This window comes from Babylonia areolata, chromosome 32 (assembly GCF_041734735.1).
Source record: "Babylonia areolata isolate BAREFJ2019XMU chromosome 32, ASM4173473v1, whole genome shotgun sequence".
In the NCBI taxonomy this organism is placed as follows: Eukaryota; Metazoa; Mollusca; class Gastropoda; order Neogastropoda; family Buccinidae; genus Babylonia; species Babylonia areolata.
In genome coordinates this window covers 6573510-6591009 of record NC_134907.1, presented here as the reverse complement: position 1 = coordinate 6591009, position 17500 = coordinate 6573510, and the positions used below count along the sequence as shown (strand labels likewise).

Here is a 17500-nt window from a genome sequence, read left to right as displayed (position 1 = left end):
TGAGGTTAAGGTGGTGCCAGGGAGTGGACAGGCGCTAGAACTATTTCTTTTTTTCTTTTTTTCCAATGGTTTGACTTTTTTTTTTTCTTTCTTTCTTTCTTTCCTTCCTTCCTTCTTTCTTTCTTTCTTTCTTGTGTACACATATGTCGTCTATGCATACAAAAGTAAAAAAAAACAAACAAAAAAACAAACAAAAAAACAACAACAAAAAACACCAAAAGAAACAAAACAAAACAAAACAAAACCAAAAACCAAAAACAAACAAAACAAAACGAAAAACCAAAAACAAACAAACAAAACACACACAGCAGAAGAGCAGACGAAGGCAGGGGGAATATTGAACAGGCGCACGCACCATGAACATTTTCTTACAGTTAAGCTGACATAACGTATGTCATAAAAATGGAAGGGAAACAGCCTTAAATCACCATGTGTCTGTCTGCATGACTGTCCCTGTCTGTGTCTCTGTCTCTCTGTTTTTCTTCCTTGTTTTCTTTCATTTCTTTTTTTTTCTCTTCTGTAATTTAGTTTCTGTTGTCTGTCTGTTTCTTCTCTCTCTCTCTCTCTCTCTCTCTCTCTCTCTCTCTCTTTTTTCTTAAATTTCTCGACAGATTTTGACAGAGCATACCTTGTATGAATGTATGCATGTTTATCTCTCTCTCTTTCTGTATATATATGTGTGTGTGTGTGTGTGTGTGTGTGTGTGTGTGTGCGCGCGCGCGCTTTTTAAATAGCCTGTTGTGCGCGCGCGCTTTTTAAATAGCCTGTTGGTTTTAGTGCCAAAGTTTTATCATACACGGTATATTTTCTGCCATTTTCATGAGTGTGTGTGAAATTTCTCCCTCCACCCTCTCACACTTGTGATGACATCACTATGACGTCAGCAGGCAGAGAGAACAGTGACGTCACAGCGGGACCACCATGATGCAAGACCATCGCTTCAAGGGCTTTCCCAGCCACAGCATGCAAAGCCCGCGTCAGCCCGTCACAGCTCCCATGTCGGAGGACAAAAGACGAAATGAGGAAAACTTCGTCAAGGTGTTTGGAAAATCTTCCATTTTCGACCCTGGTAAGTGTGTATGTTTGCTTGTGTGGTGGGTGGTGGTGGAGTGGTGTGGACTTTTTTTTTTGCCGTGGGTTTTATTCTTTGTGTGTTTTGTTTTTGGAGTCGTGTTTTCTTGTTCCTTTCTTTCTTTCTTCCTTCATTCATTATTTATTCATCTGTTAATCCATTTATTCCTTTATTGTGGAGTGATGGCCAAGAGGTAACGCGTCCGCCTAGGAAGCGAGAGAATCGGACCGCGCTGGTTCGAATCACGGCTCAGCCACTGATATTTTCTCCCCCTCCACTAGACCTTGAGTGGTGGTCTGGACGCTAGTCATTCGGGTGAGACGATAAACCGAGGTCCCGTGTGCAGCATGCACTTAGCGCACGTAAAAGAACATACGGCAACAAAAGGGCTGTTCCTGGCAAAATTCTGTCGAAAAATCCACTTCGATATGAAAAACAAATAAAAAAAAAATGCACGCAGGAAAAAAATACAAAAAAATGGGTGGCACTGTAGTGCAGCGATGCACTCTCTTTGGGGAGAGCAGCCCGAATTTCACACAGAGAAATATGTTGTGATAAAAAGAAATGCAAACACAAATTATTTGCCTATGTCTGCTTTTTGGACGTTTATGTTACTGTTGCTTTATCAATCATATCATATATTGTTGTTGTTGTTGTTTTGCTAATGTTGCGTTTTGTGATGTTCTTGTGATAAATAAACGTTTGTCTCTGTGAATGTCACTCACACGCTGTGTCTCTTGAAAACGTTGATGTCTGCTGTGTTTTCTTTCTTCAACTTTCTTTTCACTTTAAGCGATATCAGACTATAGTGTGTGTGTGTGTGTGTGTGTGTGTGTGTGTGTGTGTGTAGACGCGCACGGCTTATTGCGTGTGTGTGTTTCTTTGGGGGAGGAGGGGGGTGGGGAGAGTGCAAACGTGTGTGGTTTTTATGTATCACATGCATGAATTAATAAGACTGATTCATTTTGCTTACGTGCATATTTCAAGTGTTGTTGGTACCAGTGCTGTTGTCGCTGCGGTTTTTTTTTTTTTTTTTTTTTTCGTGTGTGTGTGTTTTGTTTTCTTTTGTTTCGCATTTGTTTGTTTGTTTTTTGTGTGTTTATTTGTGTTTGTTTGTTGTTGCCGTTGTTGTTTTTTTGTTTTTGTTTTTTTTTTTTTTTGGAGGGTGCGGGGGGTGAGGATGAGGGGTAGGGGGACTTGAATTTCCTCCAGAGAAACTGTTTATTCACAATCGTCGTGGTTTTTTTCCCCTTCCGTTGAGCTGAGCTTTATGACTAACTGGCCACTGCACTTTAACTCACTCAGTACGGCCAGTCCTCTCTTCTCCTCTACGCAGACCCCTCGGATGTCCAGTGGGTGTCTGAATGACCCAACCTTTAGCTTCCGTCGTCAGAATTGTGGTATTCTTTGTCAACATTCACCTCTTCAGTATAAGAGCCTTCCGCTTGCACTATTTTGATGATGGTAATTGGGGTGAAACGCTGTTAACGTCGTCTCTTTCGCCGTTCGTATGGAAAGAGTTAAGGTCACGTTGTTCAGGGTTTGTGTTTTGGTTCGGTGATGGTTTGGTTGTTTGAGGGAGTGAACTCTGGCTTTATCCCCCATTGCTTCCCTTGGTTGATTGGTTTTTATTGTGGATCTCTTTCCGTTTCCTCTTTTATCTTTGTCCACTTATCTATCTGTCTATCCATTCATTCATTCATTTATTTATTTCCTTATTTATCATCGTTTGTTTGTTTGATCTTTCCATCTCTTCATTGTGGCTGCCTTCACCTCTACACTCCATCCCGCTCTCTACGATCGGCTTCGGATCCACTCCCAGATTCAAACACTCGACTGTTGGACGCCGTTCTTTCTCTGTATCTGGACCTTGCATTTGGAATGAACTTCCTCTTTCCCTTCGTCAGGTCTCCGCACTCAGCTCTTTCAAGTCTCGCCTAAAAACCCACCTCTTCACAAGATAGCCTCCCTCCCCTGCCTCTTCCTGGTCTTCAGTTTCTTCTTCAGTTTTAGAGTTGTGCGTGCGTGTGAATGACTGGTGTGAAAGCGCTTTGATTTGTCTCTGTGCAAGATTCAGCGCTATATAAATGCTATTATTTTTTTCATTTATTTATTACTCATTTTATCAATTGTTTAAAAATAATTTCATATGTATTTCTCCAGAGAAAAAGAAGAAAGGAAGGTGATAATTTAATTTACCATTTTGTTCAACATGCAGCTCACCACGAGCGGTGGAAACCAAAGGAAGGTAGGCAACCCAGTTGTCTGCTGTGTAACTTGATTACGTTTCCTTGGTTTTCATTCCAACACTGATGCTGTTTTGTTCTTCTTTGTCTGTCTGTCTGTCTGTCTGTCTGTCCGGGATTCTCGCTTAAGTTAAGTTCGACTTTCCCATCTTTGTCATCTGATAATTGTGATCACTACCTGTGGCTGTGGTTAATAGTTATCTCTCGTAACTGGTTTCGGTTCTTTTGTCTCCTCTGTGTTGTGTCTGTTAGTTTGTTTTATTTCAGTGGTGATATGTTGCGTTATCTTGCGTCGCTTTGCATTGCATTGTGTTGCGTTGTTGCATTGCATTGCATTCCGCTGTGCTGCATTGCTCTGTTGTGCATTACACTGCAATGTGTTGTATTGCGTTGTATTGCATTACATTGCATTGTATTGCATTGTATTGTATTGTATTGCTTGGTACTACATTGCCTTGTACTGTATTGTATTGCATTGCATTGTATTGTGCTGTATTGCATTTTAGTGTATTGTAGTGTACTTGACTGTATTGTTTTTTACTGCATGGTATTGTATCGCATTTCATTTAATTGCGTTGTATTCATATTCTATCATCATTCATACTTACCTTTATTTCTTTGATTTCGTTTTACGCTTTTCCATTGGTTACCAGGGTTGATGAATTACATCATTTTACGTCTCTTGCTATTCATCTCCTTGTCACTCTCTGTCTCTCGATATCTCTGTCTCTGTCTCCCAGTCTCTTTTGTCTGTCTCTGTCTCTCGCTCTTTCTGTCTCTCTTTGTATCTCTGTCTGTCACCCCCCTGTCACTGTCCCTCTCTGTATCTGTCTGATTATCTGCCTTAATCCTTTCACCGCCAGTCAATCTATAGTGCAAAATTTACTTGTGCTATGAACACAGAAAATATGGCGTCTAAGAATAGCTGAGGATTCCCCATGCGATGTGTAGAAAATATGGCCTATCCTTCCACCGAACATCAAGAGCAGTAGGTTCATGGATGATAACAGACCCAGGATCTGGTCACCTTTCAGTGACATGGGTCCTCTACCACACCTGTGCATAAATGCGAGTTTGGTGGTGAACCGGTTAACCCTTTCACCGCCAAGCTCGCATTTATGCACAGGCGTGGTAGAGGACCCATGTCACTGAAAGGTGACCATTCATTGGTCTGTTATCCATGAACCTACTGCTCTTAACGTTCGGTGGTAGGACAGGCCATATTTTCTATACATCGCAGGGGGAATCCTCAGCTATTCTTAGCCATTCTCTTCTCTGTATTTATACCACAATGGAATTTTGTACTCTAAACTGACTGGCGGTGAAAGGGTTAATGCCTGCCTGCCTGCATGTCTGTCTGCCTGTCTCTCTTTCTCTCACCTAATTATACACAAACACAGACAGACCCTCAGTGAACAAACTAAATTCTTTCATTCTCTGTATTAAAAAAAAAAAAAAAAAAAAATCTCAGATCACGAGAATCGAATATTCATCATAAGCTTTCAGAGAATAATACATTTTCATTAAAAAAAATCGTAGGTAATTGTCTCCGATGCGTGACCATATATTCCTTTACTTGTGTATTTATGATATTTTGCTCATGCTCTCGTGTTTTTAAAAAAAACACCTAATGCTAATATGATGGATTCATTCCAGTAACAGCTGAAACATTTCCTGGCAGTTATAGGACATACACGCATGCTTGGGTTCACTCTTTCTATGCGCTTGTCTATTTGTCTGTCTGTCTGTCTGTCTGTCTGTTAGACTGTTCGTCTTTGTCCCACCATCTCGCCCTCTTTCTCTCTGTTTCTCTATCACACTTTTTTTTTTTCTCATTATTCCTATCGCTGTCTCCTCTTCTACTCTCTGTTCTTCACACACACGCACACGCGCACCCCCCCCCCCCACACACACACACACACGCACACACACACGCACACGCACACACACACATGCGCAAAAACACAAACACACACACACACACAAAACTACACCATGGTATAAGGGTGTGTGTGAAGTGCGCACTGTGTGTTTCAGCCAAACCCCGTATTGACTGTGTTTCAGCCAAACCCCGTATTGACTGTGTTTCAGCCAAACCCCGTATTGACTGTGTTTCAGCCAAACCCCGTATTGACTGTGTGTTTCAGCCAAACCCCGTATTGACTGTGTGTTTCAGCCAAACCCTGTATTGACTGTGTGTTTCAGCCAAACCCCGTATTGACTGTGTGTTTCAGCCAAACCCCGTATTGACTGTGTGTTTCAGCCAAACCCCGTACTGACTGTGTGTTTCAGCCAAACCCCGTACTGACTGTGTGTTTCAGCCAAACCCCGTATTGACTGTGTGTTTCAGCCAAACCCCGTATTGACTGTGTGTTTCAGCCAAACCCCGTATTGACTGTGTTTCAGCCAAACCCCGTATTGACAGTGTTTCAGCCAAACCCCGTATTGACTGTGTTTCAGCCAAACCCCGTACTGACTGTGTGTTTCAGCTAAACTCCGCATTGACTGTGTTTCAGCCAAACCCCGTATTGACTGTATGTTTCAGCCAAACCCTGTATTGACTGTGTGTTTCAGCCAAACCCCGTATTGACTGTGTGTTTCAGCCAAACCCCGTATTGACTGTGTGTTTCAGCCAAACCCCGTATTGACTGTGTGTTTCAGCCAAACCCCGTACTGACTGTGTGTTTCAGCCAAACCCCGTACTGACTGTGTGTTTCAGCCAAACCCCGTATTGACTGTGTGTTTCAGCCAAACCCCGCATTGACTGTGTGTTTCAGCCAAACCCCGCATTGACTGTGTGTTTCAGCCAAACCCCGTATTGACTGTGTTTCAGCCAAACCCCGTACTGACTGTTTCAGCCAAACCCCGTACTGACTGTGTGTTTCAGCCAAAACCCGTATTGACTGTGTGTTTCAGCCAAACCCCGTACTGACTGTGTGTTTCAGCCAAACCCCGTATTGACTGTGTGTTTCAGCCAAACCCCGTACTGACTGTTTCAGCCAAACCCCGCATTGACTGTGTGTTTCAGCCAAACCCCGTACTGACTGTGTGTTTCAGCCAAACCCCGTATTGACTGTGTGTTTCAGCCAAACCCTGTATTGACTGTATGTTTCAGCCAAACCCCGTACTGACTGTGTGTTTCAGCCAAACCCCGTATTGACTGTTTCAGCCAAACCCCGTATTGACTGTGTGTTTCAGCCAAACCCCGTATTGACTGTGTGTTTCAGCCAAACCCCGTATTGACTGTGTGTTTCAGCCAAACCCCGTACTGACTGTGTGTTTCAGCCAAACCCCGTATTGACTGTGTGTTTCAGCCAAACCCCGTACTGACTGTGTGTTTCAGCCAAACCCCGTATTGACTGTGTGTTTCAGCCAAACCCCGTATTGACGAAGGGCACAGGGGACTGCAGTACGGCACAGACCAGATTGACAACTCACCCCGAGCCAGGGGCCTCCACGACCCCTTCAATGAGAAATCGTCAGTCTGTCTGTCTGTCTGTCTGCCCGTCTGTCTGTCTGTCTGTCGGTGTGCCTGTTTGTCTGTCTGTGTGCCTGTCTGTCTGTCTGTCTGCCTGTCTGTCTGTCTGTTTGTCGGTGTGCCTGTCTGTCTTTCTGTCCTCCTGTTTGTGTGCCTGTCCGTCTGTCTGTCTGTCTGTCTGTCGGTGTGCCTGTCCGTCTGTCTGTCTGTCTGTCTGTTTGTCTGTCTGTCTTTCTGTCTGCCTGTCTGTGTGCCTGTCCGTCTGTCTGTGTGCCTGTCCGTCTGTCTGTCTGTCTGCCCATCTGTCTGTCTGTCTGTCGGTGTGCCTGTTTGTCTGTCTGTCTGCCTGTTTGTCTGTCTGTGTGCCTGTCCGTCTGTCTGTCTGCCTGTTTGTCTGTGTCTGCCTGTCTGTCTGTCTGTCTGCCCGTCTGTCTGTCTGTCTGTCTGTCTGTCTGTGTGCCTGTTTGTCTGTCTGTCTTTCTGTCTGCCTGTTTGTCTGTCTGTTTGCCTGTTTGTCTGTCTGCCTGCCTTTCTGTCTGTTTGTCTGTGTGTCTGCCTGTCTGTCTGTCTGTCTGTCTGTATGTATGTATGTATGTATGTATGTCTTCCCGTCTGTTTGCCTGTGTGCCTGGCTGCCTGCCTGTCCGTCTGTTTGCCTGTCTGTATGTCTGCCTGTGTGCCTGTCCGTCTGTTTGCCTGTCTGTCTGTCCGTCTGTCTGTCTGTCTGCCTGTTTGTCTGTCTGTCTGTCTGCCTGTCCATATGTCTGTTTGCTTGTCAGTCTCTCCGTCTGTCATTGTCTGTCTGATGTGTCTATCAGTCTGTGTCTTTGTCTGTTGCTTTGATGGTCTGTCTGTCTGTTCGCCTTCCGCCCGCCCCCCCACACCCCACCACCTTTCACTCGCTTTATGCCCCCCACCCCACCCCGCACCCCTCCCTCCCATCAACCCTCTCTCGGTCTCTCTCCTTCTCAACCTTAACAGTACATGGATTTTGGAATCGTGTGGATGTGTCAGGGAGTCGAGTGCGAAAAAAGGATTTATTTCTGAATTCAAAGATCGACTTATAGCTTCAGTTTCAGTTTCAGTAGCTTAAGGAGGCGTCACTGCGTTCGGACAAATCCATATACGCTACACCACATCTGCCAAGCAGATGCCTGACCAGCGGCGTAGCCCAACGCGCTTAGTCAGGCCTTAAAAAAAAGTTGACAAATAATAGATAAGCGTACATAAATAAATAAATAAATAGATAAATAAATAAATAATAATTATAATATGGAAAAAAAGGTAGTAGTAATAATAATAATAAATAAATATAGCTTCATATAAGCAAGACTGGCATTATGAAATGGAAACAAATGAAAAAATACAGTTGGTTCTATCATTTTAAAAATGTTTTTGGAATAGAAAAGTATATCACAGTTGTAACCAACAAGTGGCATAGAATCAGTTTAGCCAGGTTTAGGTTGAGATCTCTTAAATTATATGCTCATTAAGTACTGGTTTCAAATTGACCCATTCATACTCTCCCCTTGTCCGATGTGCGGTTTTATAAAGGAGGATGAGTTACATTTCTTGTTTCATTGCAAAGCGTTCGCTGATATTCGTGAAAAATGTACTGTCTTTAAAACATGTTCTGCAAAGAATGAAGATCTGTTCAGTGTACTTAACGTACATCAGAAAAATTCAATCCAGTCTCTTGCAAAGTATATTGCCGAAGCATATAATCTTCGAAGAAAAATGAAAAGCACAACTCACTGTTGTTCTTAAAGAAACGGACTTTGTGTAGACTGCTATGTATGAAAAACTTTGTCCTCTTTTACAGACATATTGTGATTTCTTCTCATCACAAATGTAAACGGGATGGTCGAAATTATGAAAATTCTTCATCAATGGATTTTCAAAAATTGTGTGTTTTGAATAGTCGTTCCATCTTTTTCAAAAACTATTTTGTCGTTGTTTTGATTGTACCCCCATGTCATTAGGGCTGATAAGCTATTGACATTAAAAGAATTCTGAGTTCTGAGTTCTCCTCACTCTCTGTGTACCTCCCCCCCCCCCCACTCTCTCTCTCTTCTGCTTTAGTTTATTTGCAGTCTATTTTTGCCCCCACCCCCACCCCCCCTCGTGCGCTCGCCAGTCAAGCAATGACTTTCTGTTGTGTGAAGGAAGTAAGCCAGTCTGGACTCTGGAGTCACTGCCTCTCACACAAGTGACGATTCACAGCGTTTGTATTTCTCACTGGGGGCAGTACCGGCTGACCCGCACACCAAATGATTCACGCTATCTATCTATCTATCTATCTATCTATCTGTCTATCTATCTGTCTGTCTATCTATCTGACCCCCAAACCAAATGATTCACGCTATCTATCTATCTATCTATCTGTCTGACCCCAAAACCAAATGATTCACGTTATCTATCTATCTATCTATCTATCTATCTATCTATCTATCTACCAAACCAAATGATCTGACCCCCAAATCAAATGATTCACGTCATCTGTCTATTTGTCTGTCTATCTATCTATCTATCTACCAAACCAAATGATCTGACCCCCAAACCAAATGATTCACGTCATCTATCTATCTATCTATCTATCTATCTATCTATCTATTCATCCATTCATTCATGTTTACAGATCAGCAGAGGTGCGGAAGATCAGTAACATGAAGTCTGAAGCTCAGGACGACATTCTCCGCTTCAAACAGGAGAAGATGATGCAGGACTTCCAGAGGGAGGAGGAGAGGAAAAAGGTTCCTTCTTTTCTTGTCTTTTTCTCTTTTTTCTTTCCCCAATCACTGACACTCACCCTCTCCATTTTAGATTTCGTACTCTATATCTTTTCCACATTCTGTTCTCTCCCTCTCTCTCTGTGTCTGTCTGTCTGTCTGTCTCTCTCTTCCTTTCTTAGTCCCTTCCTCCTTGCCTCCTCCTTGTGTGTGTGTGTGTGTGTGTGTGTGTGTGTGTGTGTGTGTGTGTGTGTGTGTGTGAGTGTGTGAGTCTGTCTGTCTGTCTGTCCCTCCCTCTGTCTGTCTTTCATCCAGTTCCTGCCCATCCCCTCCCAACGTCACACTATTGCTGTGTGTAGGACATAGAGCTCCAGTCTAAGTACTACCCGTGGGATAGACTGAATGAAGGGCACGGCGCTCCAAAGGTACGACAGCCTTTTGTGTGACTGTTGTTCTTTCCCTCTACACAGTATATCCATTATTAATCAGAGGGTGGCACTGGTGTGATCACTGACGATGCTTAATTCAGTAATCATTTGAATTAAAAGTTCAGGCTGTGATGTAGTATTTTAAAGGCAACGCATTTATTGTTTATTAGTATTGAAAGTTGTGACGTTAATGTAGTATGCAGAATTTCTGAAAGCTTTGGTAATCTGTTGGCTGCACGCTTTGTAATCTGTAACGTTTTTAATAGTCCGTGCGATATTAAACTGATTTTTTTTGGTGATCTGCAAATAATGAAAAAAATATGAAAATTTGGGTACAACTGTTACTATTTGAATTTTTTGGTTGTCCGTGGAATAATCGAACATAAAATTTTGTAAACCTTTCAGTGTAATTGAAAGTTTTGATCACTCTGGTAGTAATTTGAAGCTCGATTTTTATTTTAGCAGTTTGGGTAGTCTGCGAAATGTTTGTGAATGTGGTGTATTGCTACATATTTTAATGTGTTGGTACTACGTGACGTAAAATATTTGAATATTTTTAGACCTTTCAGGGTAATTGAAAGTTTATCGTACATTTACATATTTGACGTTTTATTGAATCCATCTTATATGTTAGTTCTAATTTACTTTAGGCTTATTTATTTGAACGTCAGTAAGGACGAGGATAAACGGAGAGAGAGAGAGAGAGAGAGAGAGAGAGAGAGAGAGAGAGATTCCAGAACCAAGATTCTAGATTCCAGATTGTTTATTCGTGTGGAGAGAGAGAGAGAGAGAGAGAGAGAGAGAGAGAGAGAGAGAGAGATATTCCAGAACCAAGATTCTAGATTCCAGATTGTTTAATCATGTGGAGAGAGAGAGAGAGAGAGAGAGAGAGAGAGAGAGAATTCCAGAACCAAGATTCTATATTCCAGATTGTTTAATCATGTGGAGAGAGAGAGAGAGAGAGAGAGATTCCAGAACCAAGATTCTAGATTCCAGATTGTTTATTCATGGAGAGAGAGAGAGAGAGAAAGGGGGAGGGGGCTGGGGCGCGGAGAGGGGGGTGCGGACAGTGGGAAAGAAAGGAAACATCGGGACGGTAAACGACGGGTGGACAGAGGACTTTTGACTCGCTTGTGTAAACAAAGTGAGTCTATGTTTTAACCCGGTGTTCGGTTGCCTGTGTGTGTGTGTGTGTGTGTGTGTGTGTCCGTGGTAAACTTTAACTTTGACATTTTCTCTGCAAATACTTTGTCAGTTGACACCAAATTAGGCATAAAAATAGGAAAAATTCAGTTCTTTCCAGTCATCTTGTTTAAAACAATATTGCACCTCTGGGATGGGCACAAAAAAAAAAAGAAGCCTAATTATATGCAAACTGCATTTACTGTTATATTTATATTTTTTGTATTCTCTAAACTTAGCACTTTGATCTGATATTCTGACCCAACAACAAGAGCAGTCATTATTATCATTTTTTGTTCAAACAGGAACTTCTTTTGCTAAGTATGGAAGTTTTTTTTTATTTTGCAAACGTTTTTGGTGCAGATAGTAAAAAAAGGGAAATTACTCTGTAATTAATGCTAGGGGACTTAATTCGAATCTGGTTAGCACTTTTTTTTTTCTTTTCTTTTTCTTTTCTTTTTTTTTTAACGCAAAGGTTTATAATAACAAATACAGAACACATTTTAACGATTAGATTTTTTTTTTAAAGTGTATCACAAGTGAGTCTTGAAGGCCTTGCCTCTCTTGTTTTTGTCTTGTTTCATCCTTTCTTTCTGTACTAGTGGCAAACATCGCACGTGTTTGAACAGCAAAGTGACCGTATTGGGCCTGTATACACATGTATCACTGGTTTCTGAACACTGTAGTGTATACTCTGTTTTATGATGTTTAAATGTGTGTACACTGTCTGCATCTCGAAGGGGTTGGGAATTTATCTCTGTACTTGTGTGTAACTGGTATCTGTGTGTGTGTGAGTGAGTGTGTGTGTGTGTGTGAGTGAGTGAGTGTGTGTGTGTGTGTGTGTGTGTGTGTGTGTGTTTGTGTGTGTGTGTGTGTGTGTGTGTGTGTGTGTGTGTGTGTGTGTGTGTGTGTGTGTGTGTGTGTGTGTGTTTCTCTATTCCTCTATCTCCACCTTTCTCTCAGCTTTCCTCTGTCACTTCCATCTGTCTTTCTCCTGTTTCACACCCTGTCTCTGTTCTTTATCTGTTCCCTCTCTCTTTCTCCCCCCCCCCTCTCTCTCTCTCTCTCTCTCTATATATATATATATATATATATATCGGGTGTCCCCCCAAAAAGTGAACCGCTTTAAGACAAGTACTTTCACAGTGATAGAGAAACCGAATTCATTGAAAATTTCACACAGTAACGTTAGAGTATCATCAACAAGTCCGCAAAATATCTAAAAGTTGGACGCAAATTATGCGAGTATTGTCAAAATCAAAACAGCATGTCAAAAATCCAATATCAGAGGAAAACTCACTTATTTCAGTTTATGCTCAATGTGGCCTCCATGTTCCTCCACGACTAAACGAAGCCGTTTCTTCCGAGCAGAAATGCTTTTACGTGTTTCTTCCACCGATATCTCCTCCCATGACATAATTATCCTGTCCTTTAACGTCTGCTCGATCAATTTGCTTCTCACTCCCCGGTAAACTTTCTCCTTTAGAGAGTCCCACATGGCATAATCCATTGGGTTACAGTCAGGACTTTGTGGAGGCCATTCATCCTTGATGAATTCTGGTGTAGCCTCCTCCAGATGGGCCTGGGTTACCCTATTTGTGTACAAAGGAGCCCCATCTTGCTGAAACACGTAATTGTTTCTAGGATAAAGACGCCTACAATCCGGGAGAAGATTGTCATCCAATAACTGAATACAGCTTTCTCTATTAACCTTGCCTCTATCAGTGTCAGTAAAATGAATGTTTGTTTTTTCCTTTCCAGGATACTCTATCTGAAACAATTATCTTTTTTGAAAATCTAGAAGTCTCATGAGGCGAGATGGCTGAATCTCTCGTTTCCATTTCCCATAAATGCCATCGTTTTGGCGATTTTTAGCTATCTCTAACGTAAAGTCTTTCTCGTCTGTGGAAATGACCCTTTTCACTTCAGTGGCCGATTAGCGGTCATTCAACTTACGGCAGCGAGGTTTTCTTTTCCCACTAACATTTTGGTCCCTCCTTGATACCCGTATCCTCTTGAAGGGCTTCAGCTCCAGTTCTTTCGCCATTCTTTGCACAGAAGACTTACTCACTTGTAAGTCGCTTGCAACTTCTCTAAGAGATTTGTGGGTCCCTGGGTTCTCCTGGGATTGAATCAGTTCCTCAACACGGTCCTTGTTCTTCTCCGAACATGCAGTCTTGGGTCTTCCACTGCCAGTTGTACGTGCTGCTGACCCTGTAGTGCGTATTTTAGCGATAAATCTATTTACAGTGACATGACTCCACCCCTTGCCTGGAAATTCCTTTACGATCCTTCTTCCACCTCAGTCTTTCTCCTTGAAACAGTTTTCAATGGTAACCTTATTACTTTCGCTCAAAGGTATGGCTGATCCTTCCAAGCTGCAAATTTGAACAGAACTGATTTTGGATACAGACGACAATAAAAAAAAAAAAAAAAAAAACAGACACAGACAGGCTATTTTTAGATTGACACTGATTGACAGATGCCAACACCTGGCAACTGGCATGAACATGGTGAAGGTCACATTGCACAGCTCTGATATTGAATTTTTTGACATGCTGTTTTGAATTTGACAATACTCGCATAATTTGCGTCCAACTTTTAGATATTTTGCAGACTTGTTGATGGTACCCTAAGGTTACTCTGTGAAAATTTTCAATGAATTCAGTTTCTCTGTCACTGAGAAAATACTTGTCAAAAAGCAGTGCCTCTATCCCTTGCTCTTGCTTTTGGAACTGGGGCTGTTTTCTAGCTAATTCTTTGATTGATTTCCATCACTTTCATCATTTTCGTATACTGTATAAAATTATCTATGCAGACCTATTCATTGATTGGTAGATTGACTGAACGATGTAGTGTATATATCTATTTACTTATTAGTTAGTAATTTTATTTCATGGCTTGTTGGTTGGTACATTAGTACCTAGAGAATTTTTTTTCTCCGAAAAAGAGTGTCTTTCATGAAGAGAATCATCTGCCCCTGCCTCTGTCTCTTTCTGCCTGTCCGTCTCTGTCTGTCTGTCGGTCAATGTGTTTCTCTTCCTGTCTATCTATCTGTCCGTCTCTGTCTCTGTCTCTGTCTCTCTCTCACTCACTCTCTCTCATCATCCTTCCTTTTCAGTGTTTCTCTGTCAATTTGTTGGTGTGTGTTTGTGTCTTGTTCTGTTGTGTGTGTGTGTGTGTGCGCGCGCGCACGTGTGTGTGTGTGTGTGTGTGTGTGTGTGTATGTTTATTTGTTTGTTTGTTTGTTTGAGAGAGAGAGAGAGAGAGAGAGAGAGAGAGAGATTATATGAAAAAGAGATGAGAGGGATTTGAAGCACACGAATTCTCGTCAGTAAACGCCACGCACCCAATAATTTGTTTGCGATGTATTGCTGTGGAGCACAGTTAACTTTCGAGACGCACGCACATAACATACAGTGGGTTGATTGGAGGACCCACATGTAATCATGTCATCTTTTGGCTTCTGTGCACTGTGGCTTCTGAGTGCCTGATTTTTGTCTGTCTGCAGCTAGTTCTCTCCGTGTTTGTCTGATGCTACCCTTTACATGTCCATGCACACGCATACATAATGTAATACATGTACAGGTATGTGCGCACGCAGACACACACGCACAAACATAAACGCGAGCGCGCTCATACACACACACACACACACATATATATATATATATATATATATATATATAGAGAGAGAGATAGATAGATAGATAGATAGATAGATAGATAGATACAGAGCATGGACATGCACTCACCTGCCTTTGTTTGTTTTTAACTGTTCTGTTTATACAGTAGTAGTTCCTGATACATCAAGTGATTGTTGTGTTTGTGTTTGAAACTGCTGTGGTGATAACAACAGTGGAAGGTTTTTTTACCTGTGGCTTTTGAAGTATTCGTATTATTCAAGGTATGAAAGTTGAAATAGTTATACACTATTTCATTATGTTTTTCTTTCATTTCTGTCTGTCTGCCTATATATGGCTTCCTATGTATGTATGTATGTATGTATGCATGTATGTATGTATGTATGTATGCATGTATGTATGTATGTATGTAAGCCTAAGTATTTACGTATATATGTATGTAGGCCTATGTATGTATGTATGCATGTATGTATGTATCTGTCTGTCTGTCTGTCTGTCTATCTCTCACTATCTATCTATTATGTCTATCAGTCTGTCTGTCTCATTTTACATTCTTTCTCTTCTTTATTCATACTTTTTTTCACATTTTCGAATGGTTCATCATGCTCCACAACTTGTGATACTGTGCTCCATGTCTATAGTAAGACAGGACAATGTCTCAAAACAATATTTTGCTGGCTTTTCATTCTCCACTGTTGTCCATCCGTTGAATGTTGTGTTAAGGTGTGACAACATGTCTTTCTGTGTCACAAAGATGAGAACATGTGGATGGTGCGATGATGCAGGATTGTGTGTGTGTGTGTGTGTGTGTGTGTGTGTGTGTGTGTGTGTGTGTGTGTGTGTGTGTGTGTGTGTGTGTGTGTGTGTGTGTGTGTGTGTGTGTGTGTGTGTGTGTGTGTGTGTGTTGTGCGAAAACTTCAAGTGGTAATGGTAAATTGTGATCAACCTTCTTTGGATAAAAGAAAGAACAAAGCCTAACAAACAATCCACGGAAACAAACCCAGACGAAGCCGACACAACGGAAAGAATTGAGCACAAACGACGTATTCCCATTGGTTGGTTTTTATGACGTCAGGGAGACAACAGAAGACGGAAGTTCCTGGAGACTGATGTCAGTCCACGTGACACTGTGACGTATTCAAGGGATCCCCAAAAACCTGTAAGTTACCTCTGTGTGTGTGTGTGTGTGTGTGTTTTGTTGTTTTTTTCTTTGTTTCTAGATTCATTTATTTATTTGTTTCTTTCTCTCTTTCTGTGTTTTTTCCCTTCGTTCTTTCCTTCTTCCACTTCTTCTTTCTTCTTTCTTTCCTTTCGTTACTTAGTTTGTTTATTCTTTTCTTCTTGTTCTTGTCACTGCTTACCCGCCCTTTTCGCGTTTATTTCTGAAACACCACTCGCTCGTCTCTCTTTCATTTCGGAGTCGATAATATGGTTTTGTTGAAATAGAAAACAAATATGAATAACTAGCAAATATGCCATATATTTTGGTAGAAAAAGTTATTGAGAAACTGATAGAAAACACAGATTACGTTAACAATATTTCAACATGCTTATGAATCGACATTTTATGACTATGTAAACAAGAGATTAGAAAAAGAAAAAGAAAAAGAAAAAAAAATTGCTTGGGAAGCGACATTTTAAAACTCCGATAACAGGAGATAAAAAGGAAATGAATATCAGGGAATACAAATTTATATATAAGAATACATCGATAAACGAAAGGTTCTTAATGTGAAATCATGTTCTCGAATCAAGTAGTGAAGCAGCTTAAATACGTACCATATACCAATTGCTGAAACACCGACCTCTCTATAGCAACCTGTCGCTGGTCTATCTCAACCACTCATGACGGAGACAGCTTTCCAGTCCACCTGTTTTACGTTCTACTCTCCATCCCTGCCGCTTGACCACACACCTGTTACTGCACGTACCTGCCTACTTACCCGTCTGCATACTTGTATACCTGCTTGCTTTCCTTAATTCCTACTTATCTACTGACCTACCGGCAGCGTCTAAACACAGACTGGTAATTGGTTTGGAACGGTAACTACGTGATGAAAACAAACAACAACAACAACACCAACAACAGCATTAAAACAACCAAACAGAACACACAACAATAACAACCAAAGAAAGAACAGCCAACCAGCAAAACGAAACGTTCTGACCTTGAAAACTGAACTGGGTTTGGTCAGTTCAAGGTGAACAACTCTAGTTAGCCCACTTGTGGCCAAAGCACTGGATTTTCAGTCCGAGGGTATCTGGGTGTGATCCCTGTACTGGCCCCTGTGGGTGAAGAGCGGAGAGTTATTCGGTGTCCCAGGTCACCAGTGTGCAGACCTGATAGTGTGAACACGCAGTTTCAGTTTCAGTTTCAGTAGCTCAAGGAGGCGTCGCTGCGTTCGGACAAATCCATATACGCTACACCACATCTGCCAAGCAGATGCCTGACAAGCGGCGTAGCCCAGCGCGCTTAGTCAGGCCTTGAGAAAAAAAAAAGGTGAATAAATAATAGATAAGCGTACATAAATAAATAAATAAATAAATAATAATTACAATAAGAAAAAAAGGTAGTAGTAGTAGTAGTAGTAGTAGTAGTAATAATAATAATAAAATAAATAAATAAATAAGACAACAATGATGATAAATCAGCAAATAAAAGTAAAACATGACACATTCACACATACACCCACACATGCATAACAGTTTCAGTAGCTCAAG

General features: G+C 41.5%; 1 protein-coding gene across 6 annotated transcripts in view; it reads left to right on the top strand.

The window, feature by feature from the left end:
• Positions 1-17500, top strand: part of LOC143276579 (uncharacterized) — a 110465-nt gene that overhangs the window by 48898 nt on the left and 44067 nt on the right. For 4 of the 6 annotated variants that reach the window (XM_076581177.1, XM_076581172.1, XM_076581174.1 and 1 more), the window contains exons 3-8: positions 888-1069; positions 3291-3320; positions 6691-6796; positions 9435-9549; positions 9885-9950; positions 15855-15938. In XM_076581177.1, the coding sequence (XP_076437292.1) occupies positions 922-1069; positions 3291-3320; positions 6691-6796; positions 9435-9549; positions 9885-9950; positions 15855-15938 (549 nt within the window). In that variant the 5' untranslated portion in view covers positions 888-921. The remainder of the gene's footprint in view (positions 1-887; positions 1070-3290; positions 3321-6690; positions 6797-9434; positions 9550-9884; positions 9951-15854; positions 15939-17500) is intronic. The other 2 variants (XM_076581173.1, XM_076581175.1) reach the window with 2 other exon arrangements.